At 35.4% G+C, this 16,441-nt stretch overlaps 1 protein-coding gene across 3 annotated transcripts in view; it reads right to left on the bottom strand.

The window, feature by feature from the left end:
* Positions 1–16,441, bottom strand: part of gabrb1 (gamma-aminobutyric acid type A receptor subunit beta1) — a 385,381-nt gene that overhangs the window by 251,706 nt on the left and 117,234 nt on the right. For 2 of the 3 annotated variants that reach the window (XM_069190655.1, XM_069190651.1), the window contains one exon: positions 8,214–8,434. In XM_069190655.1, coding sequence (XP_069046756.1) covers positions 8,214–8,434 — 221 coding nt within the window. Of the gene's footprint in view, positions 1–8,213; positions 8,435–13,518; positions 13,569–16,441 lie in introns of all 3 variants that reach the window. The other variant, XM_069190656.1, reaches the window with a different exon arrangement.

Here is a 16,441-nt window from a genome sequence, read left to right as displayed (position 1 = left end):
AAACAAAAAGCATACTAACAACTGTGCCATCCTACTCTTTAGTTAATACAATTTATTATTTATAAACAGTTAACATTGTTAGCAAAATATTTTGAATTATATTTAACCCTATTTTTTCTTTAGTTTTGTATTTAACTTATTATATGATAGTCAGATTTAATGTATATTTGAACAATGAAAATATATTTTTACAAGATGCGGGGGAAAGTGCAACAAATTATTACAGTGCTAAATTTAATATTAATTGCAAATAGTTTATGCTAACACCTAACTTTCTTAATTAGATGTATTTAAAACAGTGAACTAAGTGTAACATACCATTCAGAAATACAATCGAGAATAGTTTTGTGGTGTTTGTATGGATGAAACGTTTCTAAAATGTATAACGTAACAAAATTAAAGACGATTAAAATCTGTAATCTTTCCACTTGTAATGTCATTAGACAGAACAAGAAGTTTCTGCTTTGTCTAAGGATGGTATCAAATAGTAGTCTAAGTGGTGAGAAAGCTGTGCTTAATGATAATTAAGTGACTTAAAAGTAAAAAGAGATAGTTCATATTGCTTGATTAATTTTAAAAACTAAGTTATAAATGCAGACGCGATCGCTGCCATAAGCACTCCAGGCAGTAGAACGTTCGTTCTGTACTGCTGCGCTCCGCGGCTCCTCCCTCTCTCGGTGCCGCGCCCCTCTCTGACGGAGCGCAGTGGGCGGTACGCTATTTTCAGAGCCTCTGATTGGGAAAAAAAGACCTGCTGATCAGTTTCACACACCAGGAAGAGAAAAGAATGGGATTTTTTCTCTTCGAAACGTGTGTTGTCTTTATGAAATTCGTGTATTTTAAACGTTTAATTAAGAAGTAAAAACCTTACAGCGTACACAAAGATTCTGAGCTGATCACGAGGAAGAAAAATCACCCATTTTTCGCGCATAAAAAGTGGTTTTTAACTCTCGAAACCTGTTTTTATATGTTTTAAAGTCGTGCAATGTCTAAGTTAAGCAGGAACACATCATTATATCTCATTATTTATTTATTTTTTTTTAATTTAAAAATCGTTTTCCAAGCCTACTAATAGCTGATGTGTAGTTAGCGTTCTGGCGCACTATAGCTGCCATCACATCATCCAGTTGAGGGCTGCACATTGGTGGTGGTGGTGGAGGTCCCCATTACCTGTAAAGTGTTTTGAGTGGAGTGTCCTGAAAAGCGCTATAATTGTAAGCAATTATAAATTATTATTGTTACCTTGGTAGTGTGCTTTACAGGGAAAATGACATAGAGAAAGAAGTTAATAGCAGAATAGGTAAGGCGTTGGCAGTATTCCAGCGAATGCACTTGATACGGTCATCAACAGCAATTAACATCAACACTAAAATTCACCTGTATAAAGCCATAGTCCTACCTAATGCAATTTACACCAGTGAAACATGGAAAAGCATGGCTCGAATAGCACAGAAACCGAATGTTTTCCACCAGCAGTGCCTGTGAAAATTACTTCACGTCACCTACCGTGACCATATTCCAAATGAAGAAATCTTACAAAGAGCCAACTTAAAGAGGCTGCAACATATACAGATGCAGCCATTCAAAATGGGTGGGGTATTTCGCGGCATACCCCGGTGGGCGTCGCGGTATCACGCAGTATCACACGGTTAATCGCGTCATTTGACGTCTAGCCGGAAACTATCCGGCGTCACCTTGTAAAACCGCCAGGGGGAGCTTAACCTCTCATTTACAGCATTTGAGCTTTTAATTTTGAACTGTGTATTACAGCATGTTAATCATCAGTCATTAAAATGTTGGTATATTTTATGAAAGCAAGATTGCTCAGTTGGACAAAAGTACACAACCTACCTTTATCAGAAATATTTATGCATCAAAGCCTTTACCGAAGATATTACTAATAGTATTAATAATGAATGACTTTGGACAAGCTGTATACTCAAAATATAATTTATTTAGCACATTTGTACAAGCACTTGGAATCTGTCCAAGCCATACTTTGTCAGGCATTTTGTTTTACTTCAACGGGCATAAAAACTCCCTTGCTTTAAAAACAGGGCATTTTATAATTTCTAACTACGAAAATGATTTAAAATGCGACACTTATCATTCAACTAGAGCTCAAAATATCACAAGGATCCTCAAGAGCACAGCAAAGACTGTATTAAAAGATACTTGTATCAGATACATGAGAATCCAGGTTTTTTATCAACGTTTTCTTCACCGTATACCAGATTTTATGGAACCACTTCAGAAGGGTGTCAGCCAATCAGATTCCAGGAATCGGTACTTTAAAGGAAAAATACACATCGGTATTCCATTTCTCCCTAACGATTTTAAGCATCGAAGTATTTAACTAGCATGTGAAATAGCGTGTGAAAAAGTGGTAGTTTTAAGCTTTTCTGCTAATATAATATGGAATCGCGTATCTAAAGAATTTAATAACGATATGATTATATTTGTGTACTGCGACAGGGCTGTGTAGGGCTGTTTCAACTCTCTCTTCATATGACTTCCCTTGTAGCCTACTGGTCTACGTGCCCGATTACCACCTCACGGGTTGTGTGTTCAAATCCACCTGGTGCTGGACTTTTCTTTTAACAAACATTTCTTCGAAAAAATAGAATAGCAATATTATGGACAATCAATTGACTTTTATATTTCAAAATATCACAACATGATCGATTCTAAGTCATTTTTGATAACAATGAATAGTCACCTTCTTCCCTTCTGACAACGGTCCCTGCTTCTGCTTCCTGCTTCTATTGTGTGTGTGTGTAATAGAGTAAATTTTTATAGAGAAATGGAGGCTGGACAGTATGCGTTACAATATAAACATTTATATTGATTTAAATCGTGTTTTGATTTAAATCGCAAACGCGTGTTTAATTATATGTGTTTTTTTAAACATAATCAGGCTAATGCAACATAAATTGATTTAGTATCTTTGTCTTCTAAGTATCTTAATAAACTTTCAGCATAGCTTTCTACCCGTTTAGATTTATATTTCTTGGGATTTTGGGATCAAACGTGGAAGGATTAGATTGTAATTGTTTTTATTTTTCAAATACGTTTGAGAAAAGTGTAATCTATACCTGCCCAGACTGTACTCCTTCCTAAACCCCGCCTTTCACTCCTGTCCTGCTCCTCCCTGCGCACCCCAGCTGGGCGCTCTTCGGCCTCTGCCCGGGATGAATGTATATTTTAATATTTACACCCGGCGCGGCACCGAGGGATTTATAACTGCATTTATAACTTAGTTTTTAAAATTAGTCAAGCAATATGAAGCATCTCCTTTTACTTTTAAGTCCCTTAAATACATTGAGCACAGCTTTCTCACCACTTAAGATTACTTTTTGAAACCATCCTTACACAAAGCAGAAACTTTCCGATGACATACAGTACAAGTGGAAAGATTACAGATTTTAATCATCTTTAATTTTGTTACGTTATACGTTTTCGGAACGTTTCATCTAAACAAACACCACAACATCTCAAAGCAATACAGTAGATGGAAAAACAGTTAAAGGTTAAACATTAGAGGCTTGCCACACCCGGACTGTTAAACCAACGCATTAGCACGTCAAAGCCCATTGAGGACCCGGGCGCAATAGTTGTTTTGTCCCTTGATTTACTGATCTGCATTAATTATGGAAATAATTAATTTCCTGCTCTTTGCAGACGACCTGGTCCCGCTGTCGCCCACAGAACAGAGGCTGCGCCAGAACCTGGCACTGCTGGAGCAGCACTGTCAGACCTGGGCGCCAACAGTCAATCTGGACAAGACCAGAGTTATGGTTTTCCAGAAAAAAGCCAGACCTCAGGGAAACAGGTACAAATTCACACTTAACAACACATTAACACCTAACAACGGGAACAGGGACGAATTAGGCCAGTACCCACTATTGTTAAACATACAGAAAAGAATATTAAAGTATTGAATATTAGTATTGGCTTTAGTATTAGCCATACAGAACATTAAAGTGCCCCTTTTCCATTCAGCGGGTGCCTGAGCCGCTGTGTCCTATCTTCTGACAGTCGCCGTTGTGAATGTCTGTAGAGTGTATCTTATTTTTAGTACTATATTAGTACTATATTTTTGTATTATATTCCCTATTAATCAAACTCTAAGAGTATGTATCGCCTTGTCCCCTCCTCCCGCCCCTCTCTGTGTACAGTAGAGCCTCCTGTCCAGCCTGTCCAGCCAGCACATGTCCACAGACATTCACAACATTCACAACAGCGACATATCATAAAACGTTTGCACATATAGTTAAATTATTAGTTGTTTTTCAGGAAGTTAAAAAAAACACTTGAATTACTTATCCAGTCTCTCGAAATAAAGTTATTTTTCAAGCAATGCAACAAACGTCGGGCAATGTGTTTTTTTTAATCCAACATTGACAGCCACATCTTAAATCTTGTCAGTCAGCTCTTTTTTCTCTATTTGAATTTTTCTCTATTTCTCTATTTGAAATGTGGCTTACACATCGCACGACTTTAAAAGCTAGAAAGACAGGTTTCGATTCACATTAGCTGGCGAGCCTTGTTAACAAAAAAACAAATAATAATGTAACATGCCACTGTTTGTTCATGAACAAAGTTATACTGAGATTTCCTTAGATACGCGATTAAAAAAAATAAAAATAATTTGAATCCCCGGCGGAACACATTCCATAAGAATCAGCGTTTTTACAGTATATATATTGCCTTTAAAGGTGGCTTCTCAAAATACTTTACAGGATAAAAACAACAATAACAGCAACAACAACAATATTGTATTTCATTGCACTTTAAGTTATAACTTAACTGTATGTCCAAACGTTTCATATGTTGCTGTTATGAATGCCTGTGGGGTGTATCTTATTTGCCTTACGTCCTGGTTATCTCGCTCGCCCTCCCCCCCTCTCTCCCTCAATTCAATTCAATTCAAGGTGTTTTATTAGCATGACAGATGGGTACAATCAGTGTTGGGTATTTACTTTGCTTTGAGATTCCACTTTTAAAGGTGATATATAAAATTTTGACTAAAATAAATTGATATCTTTGTCTTCTAAGTATCTTAATAAACTTTCAGCATAGCTTTCTCCCCGTTTAGATTTATTTTCCTTAACTAGTATACTTTAGATCTTTTTTTCTGAACCGGGGAAAATCTGATCATATTTCTCTATAACAATATTAAAAAAACACTATTTTACATATCACCTTAAGGATACGCAAATAAATTTAAAATAGTCTTCTTTAGGTGTGAGGGTAGGAGTGGATTGCAGCAGGCATAATCGGCAAATTAGGAAAACAAAGAACTGGACAGGCAAGACATTTATCCAGAGAGCGAGTGATCACAAAAAGGAACAGCTGTTACACCCAGGTTTAACGCTCTCTCTCTGTTGAATGAATGAAAGCATTTTATTAAAAACGCGTTTGCGTTTGTCTGGGTATTTACTTTGTAATCTGTGGTTTACATCTACTGTATTGTTTTGAGATGCCACTTTTAAAGGTGATATGTAAAATAAAGTTTTTTATTATTGTAATAGAGAAACATGATCAGATTTTCCCTGGTTCAGAAAAAAGCTGATTAAAATCTGTAATCTTTGCACTTGTATGTCATTGGAAAATACAATCAGTTTCTGCTTTGTGTAAGGATGGCGTCAAAAAGTAATCTAAGTGGTGAGAAAGCTGTGCTCCTCAAAGCGCTTTACAGGATAAAAACAATAACAACAATAGTGGCTGGGCAAATTATTTTTTTATAGAAATACAAAATGAGATACTGTATAATGATGTGCATGAACAAAGTTATTCTGCAATTTTCCCTAGATACACAATTAAAAAAAATTTTTTTTGAATCCCCGGCGGAACACATTCCATAAGAATCAGCGCTTTTATACAGTATATCGCCTTTAAACACATATATTTAAACACGCGTTTACGATTTAAATCAAAACGCGATTCAAATCAATATAAATGTTTATTTTGTAACGCATAGGTGACTATTCATTGTTATTAAAAAGACTTTAATTCGATCATGTTGTGATATTTAGAAATATAAATTTGTTTGGTGAGAGTGAGGTTTTATTTAATCTCTGACCAAGGGAAACGTTTCATTTTTTCAAAGAAATGTTTGTTAAAAAAGAAAGTCATAGTTCCATGGGATTCAATCACAGACAGTGTGACATGGAAGTCAGTTTAAGTTGTATGTTTAAGTTCCAAAATTAATATTGTTTATGGCCTTCACATGCATTGCAGTATGCTCCTATTCTTTTTATGCTCAGCTACTAAGATTTCCCTTCAGTGGTAAAATTCCATATAAATATTCAATACTTAAACGGGCACAGTTAAGACATTATATATACATATACATACTGTATACAGTACAGTTTGCATACGGTAATATGTTTATGTTCTTAAATCAATCTCTTTTATGAGCATGTGAAAGGCATGGTAATCGATTCTCAAAAATTACTGTATTTTGCATGATTGGAAGCAAATGCGTGATTGCGAAATGCTGTGGTGTTACTTTTACAAAGACGGTCAATGAAAAAAAGAATGTGGACCAGGGCAATACTTTGAGTTTACACTTACAGCTTGTCCAAGGTCATTCATTATTAATACTATTAGTAATACCTTCGTTAAAGACTTATGGAGACAGCTCAAACATGAGAGGTTGAACTTTATTAGCTCCACCTTGCGGAAATTCCGGATACTATTATTTTGCTTGCGGTATTATAGGAGAATTTACGGTAACTAGCGGTATTTACCGGTAACTCACGGTAGACTGCGTACAGCGCACCGGAAAATAATGCGGTATTGCCCGCGCATTTTGAATGGCTGCATCTGTATGTTCAGTTGGAATTGATTTAAAAAAATCCATGGAGCATTTTTTTAAAATACCCGATTTTTATCATTGTTATCATACTTTTCCAATGAATTTATTGTCTTATTATGAAAATTTCATTTTTTGACAGAGTGACTTGTTATACTAGAAACCACACACTATAGCAAAAGACATGACAACCTAATGGGCCAGCTTTTAAAAAATACGTATGACATTAGAAAGAGTTTCCATCTGACAAGGTTTATATAATGCAACCGTATGTTACATAAACATATGTATTGTAATACCAGCTCTACAGTAGTTCAGACTTAAACATATCCGAACTCGGTTGTGAACACCAATTTAAACTTAAGTCACAGATGTGCCTAACACAGAAATAATGTTACGATTATTCTGCCCATAGTATGTTCTTGGAAGTTTTAGTATAAATTATTTAATTTTTCATTCTTAGAGCCTGATATCTTTGGTAAAAGAAAGTAACTGTAAAGTAATTCTGACTCAACCAGAAACAGCTGCTTCCTCACTTCACAAATCAGGTTTCATTATTAAACATGTAATTGATGTACTGTTCAGTATATACAGGTGTCATTTTATAAGAAATTACACAATTTAAAATTCTTGGAATGTCTTCATAATAGAGCAAGTATGTTAAAAATTCATGCACTAAATCCTCCTGAAATTAAGAACAACAACCAATAATGAAAAGAAAGTAGAATGAGCTTTCAAAATGGTACACTGAAACATTCAGATCTTTTACATTTAATTACTTTTAGAGTACAACAAAAACATAAGTCTGTCATAATACTGCATTCTGAAAGTGATAATAAGGGTAATTTGTTCCTGCATCAGTATAGATTAGCTGACAATTCATGATTTAAAATTTCCAGTTAGCACAAAACACAAGCATATTGCTGCCAAGAATTTGAGCTGACACACTGCTCTTGAGTAGTAATTTTGAATAATACTCCATTCCATATAACATGGATAAACTTAACATAGCAATTTGTCCACAGGAAAAATCAGACCAAGTCTTTATTAACAGGTGTACACATATAGGCTTCTTTGATTAATGAAGCCCTCTGTTACATGGAGAAGTGGTTTATCTGTGAAACAACACATTAAGGATGCATTTCATGGGTAGATATTAATTAGATTTTTTCAAAATTGAAACATGCAGTCTATCATTGTAGAAAGTATAATGTTTTTCTGAGAGATTTTTTATTAATAAAATTATCTCTTAATAGTTTGTCAGCAAAAAATACATTGACATCACCATCTAAGCCCTTTACTCAAAAACTGAGAAAGAAAGGTAATTTTTCCATTAAATGTATGATTAAAATTTTTAAAATGCCTATTGAAGAGTTAACTTTGAAGCACAAACCTGAGGCCATAGAGCACAGTTCCGTCTGGATGCAGTCTGATCATTCGGTTCTTGACTGTGACGCCATGCACAAATGATTTCTTATCATTGAGAAAGTAGGTATCTGGTACCCAGAGTTGATCAGCTACTCTGTTATCAAGGGTGAGGTTGAGAGGTATTCCAGTGTATGACAACCTTTTGTCTCGCCAGGACTGCTGAAAGTACATGGTAAGAGTGTAATCCTAGAAAACAAAATACAAGAAAACTGACAATTGGACTGTGTTTTATTAGGAGACAAAACTTAAAGGCAAGTAAAACAACAGGATATTAAAAGTGATAATATGCATTTCTTTATCCAGCAGTTTCAAATTCAGATAAAAAAACATTTAGCAAGATTGAAGATGGGATGGAACTTTTGGGTCTAGTACAACAATCCATACAGTAAAAAACAGCAATTAAACAAAATGCTCTTAAAACATCTATTTTCTCTACTGATGACAAAGTACTGAAAAGTCAATAGGGAAAACCATGATATCTACATTGTTTTTTATTTTTTTTAAACTACAGTATGATGTAGCTGAGCCTCTATTGTATGTGCACGACAGCACCAGTTGTGTATCTTTTCTAGTGAAAGAAGGATAACAAAGGGCTGCTATCAGGTTTGGACAACAATACCATTAGCATACTGTATGTTGGATGAAAAAGGAAACATTTGTCCAGGCTACCTACAGTAGATAACACTTGGATTTCACTGACAAATAATAACTATTATTTTCTCCTTCTCTCCTGTCACAGAAATGACTTAAATCTAAAGAAAACTGTTCACTGCAGAAGAATCAAAACTTATACCAAGTTGAAATTCCAAGGAGGCACAGCCCATACATCATCAGGGAGTAGCTACAAATATTATTTTTTTCATAATACATATGTTAATTAAATAGTAGCTCAAGTGTAGAAGCTTAGTTCGTCCTTCTTGCACTGGAAAAGCTGTATGGTGTGGTGTGCAGTGTGTTCATGTTTCAGGCAACTAAAAAAGAGTCACCTGGTTGATACAGTACCTATTATGTCTCACATATAGTGCTGAGATTTTTTTTCTGAACTGTCAAAATAATTATGGCATTTACAATAACGTACCACAATGTCCCTGTTTAATTGAAAACACTTTTATTTTTAACAAAGAAGATTTATATTTGTCAATTCAATGTTTGAAGTAAATTGCAATGGTGTTTGTTAACCCTAATGAAATGTTATGGAAGCACATGAAGTGAACTGTTCACACAAGGAAAACCTCAAATGTCATGTCTGTTAGCAGAACAGGCCAATATTCCTAAAATTGAAGAGTTGGTCATTGCTCTACAAAGATATGTCACCAGATACATAATATAAGAGTTCACCGACTTATTCATACAAGAGTATTTACTTTTGTAAATTTCTTTTTATGTCTGCCCTATTCTGTGGGGCACGCTGATGTTACCATGGCAACTGACCACATCTACACTCTCTGGTTAATGCTGGTTACCACACATGCATAATCAGACGAACAGTCTGCTCACCTGTGATTACCTGCACCCCTGAATAAGTTGACATTTTTAATTAAAATAAAAAATGGAACACTTTTATGGGTGAAAAAATTAAATGACATGAAAAAACGGAAAAGAATTCAAAAGGATTCAGTCATGTTAATTTAATAGGTATTTACCCTCTATGACAAACCTAAATATGTTTAGTTACACAGAAGTATTTAACATGTCACACAAATCATTGAATGGATTCTGATTGTGTACAGCAGTGTTTCGAATTATTTCAGAACATATATGACTGCCTCTATAAGGAGTCTTCATCAGTTACTGAACTTCAAGCAAAGATTAAACCATTGTAACAGTGTGGGTTTGAAGGAGCCGTGGTGAACACTGGTAAAAGTTGATGCCCCGTTTGAGGGGGCATAGGCACTGGGGTGAGGTCAGGTTGGAAGGTTTAAAAAAAAGAAAAGGAAAAGCTGCTTTTGACAGCGGGGTTCAGTCTGGACTAGGGAAAGAGTCATGTATGACAACGGGGTCCAAACTAGACTAAAAAAAGAGAAGAAAACAAAAAAAGCTACATTGCACAGTGGGAAACAAAAACACCACTTTGAACAGTGGGATCCAGACTGGACTAAAAGTACAGACAGAAAGTGAAACTTATAAAAAGACAGCCTTACGCTTTCTATCCACAATCCCCTCTGAGACTATTGCACTAATTCTAAATTCTCCCCTTACACGGGTGTCAGTTGTAGCCCTGAATCTGTCTTATTCCTCTCTCTCCAGGTAGACACACTATTAGGTCTATTAGGTATAGTCATACCAGCAGCGTCTTACATCTGCTTCTACTCGGCTCTTTCTCATATTGAGCCTTGCATATAGGACAGCTAATCTTAGACGTCCTCTCTTTGCTGCAACTAACTCAGGACTAAAGTCCTGCTTGCTGGTCCCTCTGGGGAAGTGTTCAGTGTGTTCTTAAACTGCTCCCACAACTGTGGCTCATCCAAAATCAACCACCCCAGCTGTGGTTGTCAAAGCAATGCGGGACCCTTAAACAAGGACTCCACCTACACACTGAACACGCTCCATGTAAAATCATGGAGATTTCAGAATAACAAAATGATATGTTGGTGGAAAGCCACAGATCAGAAGATGTGTAAATAATTACAAGGACTCTGAATATCAAATAGAGCTGTAGGAAATTGAGGAAAATGGTTAGGGATGCCACTTGCCACTGTGAGGCTGATTGCAACTTTGGACAGGCTCGATGGCTGAAATGAGAGAAATGTACATGAATCAACAATATCTTGTTCATTGTATAAAAGAGAAGAGACATGTATGTAACTGGAAAAAAATATCTAAAATTCTGCATGGGGTTTACAACAAAGTATCTACGTACTGTAGGTGATACTGTAATCATATGGTTTTGTGGTAGGACAAGGTGATTTTGAAACTTTTTGTTCTAAATGGAAAGTGGTGCAAACTCAACATACTGTATCACATCACCTAGCCAATACCATTACTACTGTAAAGCATCGTGGAGACAGCATCGTGTTATGCAGTTGTTTCTCATCAGAAGGGAGATGATAACCAAGAAGAAATGGAGAAAACACCAACCTGGTATGTGAAGCTGAAAGAAATATACCTCAAAACATTTGGAGCTGTAATTATGCCCAGAGATGCCAGCTAATGTTGATTTGCGGTGCTAAAATATTTATACAGTCAACATATTAAAGTTGTTCCTTTTACATTTTTGCTTCCATTTACTGCAATTAAATACTCTTAGATGTCTTCAGTTTGAGTATTCAATTTTAAATAAAATACTTAGTTTAAAGAACTGTGTATGCATCATTCTTTAATTTCACAAAATAGCATGGGTCTGAATAGTTTTAAACTGTATATGCAAAAACACTATGAAAGCAATCATATTATTTTGAAAATAAATGCAATACAATTATGTAATATTTCAATTAAATTAATAAAAACAAACAACTAAATCTAAATCATTTCTAGAATTGCTCTAAGACTGATTTTACTTATTTCAAAATATGTCCTGTTATCAGAACAGGACACCTCTAATGCCTGTTCTGCTTTCAGGCTTATATGAGCTGACTATCAATAATCAAATGAATGGCTTCAATCAAGTCTGAGCTTTATGCTAGCCTTGTGAGGGAAAGGTTGATTATGGAGAAAAATAAATTGGATTTATGCAAATTGAGTTGAGCATGTACAGAGTCTATAAAATCAGATTAATATTGCTTGTTGATTATAGCAGTATTATTTTCTGTGTGGGGAAAAAAAGTCTACATCAGACTTAACCTTTTTTGTGACTAATTGCATGTACCTTGTTATGCCATCCATATATAGTCTACAATAATGATATACCAAAAGAGTATTTAATTATTTTTAGGAACAATAAATATCTAACTCAAAGAAAACTGATTTGTAACATTCAACAAAAGAGTTAAGCAATAGAATTATATATCCATCAATGTCAACATTAAGTCAGATGTTTAAAGAGAATTTTCTAAATATCACATGGTATTAACTTTGAGGACTTAGTTAAAAAATGAAGAACTGTAGAGGGACCTTGAATAGGCCTTGAATAATCATTTATATGATCTATGATGTAATAATTTGAAACCAATTGAAAATGTGTGCTATTTGAAAAATATTTTAGTAAATACATATATAAAAAAAACATTTAAATATTTTTTTAGTCTTCCTTAATGCTAAGAGACTCATCAGGATATGTTTAATTGCTTGAGCATGACACTTCTAAACTTACTTTTTCCTCTTCTGATTTCATTATAGCTCTCTAGCTAAAAAAGTGCAGCACTTCTACATACAATTGTCAACACATTTAATTGAATTAAAGTCCTGAGACTTGGAACACCAATAATAACTGACTTTCCATTAACTGTTACCATAACATTACACATGACAAAGAACATTATCTAGTTCAACTCTAAATTTCAAAGCCCAATAATTTGGAAATCAGATCATCAAAGACAGCATGTGCATTCGTCACATATTTCTCAGTGAAAACCAAGAATCAACCACAGCACATAGGAAGAACAGGCAAGAAGGTTTTAAATGCCTATAACACAAGGTGGTTGTTGCAGGTTGGAACAATTGCAGTAGCATCACAGGTTACAAAAATAAAACAAAATAAAAAACAACCAACAACAGAGAAAAAGGGAAAAATAGAGTAATTATAATGTAATAAAACAATATCCCCTTCTTTCAGTGGGTAACAAACGCCTTTACAACACTTTGAACACCATTCACAGAGCTTGTATCCGTTTTTCTGCTGATCCTTAGAGTAAGACGAATTCCTGATCATTACATCAATCCCCCTTTTGTAAAGAATGTAAGGCTAACCTCTCCCACTAAGAATATACTAAAAAACATTTAAAAAGGGGAAGAGAAAACAGTTTGAAAATGTCAAGGAGTAGAAAACACATTCAAAAACATAGATGAAAAAATAGCAATTAAAGATTTTAACATCTCTTTTGAATATATATAATATTACTAGTTATTTAATAAAAATAATTAAATGGATGTCCCCTATTACCTATTTTTAGATTACTGGGCCCTGTCTTTTGATACATATGGCAATCTAATATCTAGGAGCTGATCTTTAGAAAAATAAAGTCAAAGTCAAAGTACGGATCAGAAACATAAATATAGCATAAATAAACCCAGATGGCATTACTTCCAGGTAAAACGTTTATCATAATTTAACAGCTAAGCCCTACTTTAAAAACTATTATGTCTGCTATGAGAAAGGCTGAAACTTTCTTTACCTTTGGCTCGGCAGATTCATCAGGAAACTATGCACCTTTCCTTTCGAATACTGCCAAATGAAAAAACAAGATACCGGTGAAAATACTTTCTGAATTATGTCCTAATAATGGTTGTAATAACATGAAAAAAGTAAACTCTTACTGCCCACAAAAACCCTCACAGAGTCTTTAAGTGTCTTGATATCCCCAGGATAGCAAGAAAGGAAATCTGTGGTTTTGTTCTGCTTCCCAGCATAATACTAGTACAGTATATTTCAAACATAAATGGCTGTAATGAGACATACTGTACCAATAGGTTACATAGGCATTAGTGTTCTCTATTTGTGTAACCATTTTAGAGCATGGTGTTCCATTTCAAACGTAAATTTCTGTCCCAACAGGTATTATTTATAATATAAATATTTTAATATTGGTTGAGTCTAGGATGCACTTTATTGCCAAACATTCTCTTTCTGTGGTGGAATATTTCTGTTCCATCATCCATTTTCTAACTTTAATCAAATTCAGGGTCGCAGTGGATCCGGAGAATATACCAGTAAACAACACGTGCAAGGCAGGTTCTCAAGTCATGGAACACTAATGCATTGAAAGGCACAAAAAAAACCACAGACACACTTTGACCTAGGTTATTTTTTTACAGAAGCCACCTTACCTACCAGTATGTCTTTAGTATATGGGAGAAAACCAGAGTACCTGGAGGAAACCTACATGAACACGGGGAGAATAAACAAACTCCATGAAGATAGCACTCTAGTGCTACTTTGCCACTAAGCCACTCTGCCTTTTCTGTTCTTTAGGGAAGACAAAATACTATCTTCAATTAATTTGACTCATGCTGGTGTACTACTGCTCATAGACCCTCCCAGAAGCATCTGTCTGAACTACAAATGGTTTGCCAAAGTCTGGACATCAAAACACTAGGTCACAGAACAGCCCATTTCAAGCTACTGAAAAGCTTTTTCATATTCAGAAGTCCAGCTTATTTTAATCAGTATGGATTTATGTTGTGAGTTACATTAAAATAGCTGCTTTCAAGGAAAAATGTGGATTAAACATTTGTAGCAACCAATGAGACCCAGGAGTGACTGCATTCTCTCTTGGTCCTATATATTGGACCAAGTAGTGGATGAAGCATCCCATTTCCTAGGCAATATCCTGAATAGGTGGTTTCCCTTTTGCAAAAATAACACTTTTTCCGGGTTCGCTGTCAGCCCAGCCTGGTGCAAGGAATTGCTTAAGATTTTTCAAGGATTATTCCCATGTTTGACTAAAAATGCAAATGTCATCTAAATATGCAGTACAAAATCTTTCTAGACTATATAACACATAGTTCAGGTGGGTAGCTGCGTCAGCATGCGTAGGCTGCAAAGGAACAAGTAATAGGTTTATTCCATGCTGAAAAAAAGAAGAAAGAGAACACAACGTTTCGGCCGTGGAGCCTTCTTCAGGTGTGACACACCTGAAGAAGGCTCCACGGCCGAAACGTTGTGTTCTCTTTCTTCTTTTTTTCAGCATGGAATAAACCTATTACTTGTTCCTATATAACACATAGTTTATTAACCTTTGAAAAGTTTCCTTGTAATCCGTATGACATCACAATAAATTGATAGTGACCAAATGGTGTACTAAAAACACTAATCATTTGGTTAAGGTGATAAAGGGACTAGCCAATAACCTGTACACAGATCTAATGTGTTAATAAATTTTGTCCATCCAAGCTCCTCTACCTGCTTATCAAAATGACACCTTGGATACAGGACAAACTTGAAGATTGTATTTACTGTTCGATAATAAACAATAACTTAAGTTTCCATACATCGTCAGCACCAGTATAATAGGACTATTCCACTCATTTGTGGATACTTCACTAATTCCCATTTCCAACATAACTTAACTTAACTTAACTTAACTTAATTTTATTTTATTAATACTTAACTCTGCAACACAGGACCAGGCTCTGACAGCAGAAAGTGGTGTTGAAGCATTTGGGTAAAGCCTTATTCCTGAAGCACTTCAGAATTAAGACATCTGAAAAGCTCCTATAGTCTTTCAGGCAACAGATAACTCATTGGCTTAACCTAGGATAAAACTAAAGTGCCTCCTCCTCTTCTTCATCCTCCAGACTCTAATCTAAAGTACATACTCTTGGTTGTGAAAGAATACCATTCCTTTTGAAAGTTGATGTGGAATGTTTGTTTAGTTTGTCTTCATACCCATAGTTTATGGGTAAATGGACCTTTTGTATTTATAATTTCAAATGGTTCTTTGTCAGTAAGAGAACTAAAACTTTTTGACTTATTGTTATGCCTAGGCAGGTCAGAGCTCCCAGTCCTTAGTTTCCACAGTGACCGACAACATTCACACGAGGACCTATAATCCACCTGACACTAGGTTGGACCCAGTATGGCAGGCTGTCTCAGCCACCTGCCACAAATGGATCAGCAATCAGCCCGGTATTTAACTCCCACTTGCCACTGCCCTAGTGCTCTGTTATTTGAGCTAACATTCATTCAAGTAGTTCTCTAGGATTCCTGTAAACTTGCAAACCAGATTTGTTGCTTACTGTTACCAGTGCCTGATCCAGCCCATGATAGATTCCCTTGTGTCTTGAACCTTCCAGCCCTGTTTTCCTACTTCTGCACTTCCTACTTCAGCTATTAGTTGGGGGCAGAACAAAGTAATGAAGTCAGTTCATAGAATTCCTTTTAGCAGTTACTTGTCTTGGCAATGTTGAGCCTTGCTTTTGCATGTCTTACCAGATTTCATTTTCTAGATCCACACCAGTAAATTGTAAGATTTTCAACAGGTTAACAGTACCTTGTTCTTTCTTCTTACTTTATATTGTTTATTAAAGACAACCAGTTCTTGGCCTAAGGTCACCTCATAAAAGACATTAGTCACTACCACCACTAGCACTTAAAAT

This window comes from Lepisosteus oculatus, chromosome 1, assembly GCF_040954835.1.
Source record: "Lepisosteus oculatus isolate fLepOcu1 chromosome 1, fLepOcu1.hap2, whole genome shotgun sequence".
Classification (NCBI taxonomy): Eukaryota; Metazoa; Chordata; class Actinopteri; order Semionotiformes; family Lepisosteidae; genus Lepisosteus; species Lepisosteus oculatus.
The sequence above is the reverse complement of the archived record's forward strand: the minus strand, read 5'-3'. Positions and strand labels throughout refer to the sequence as shown.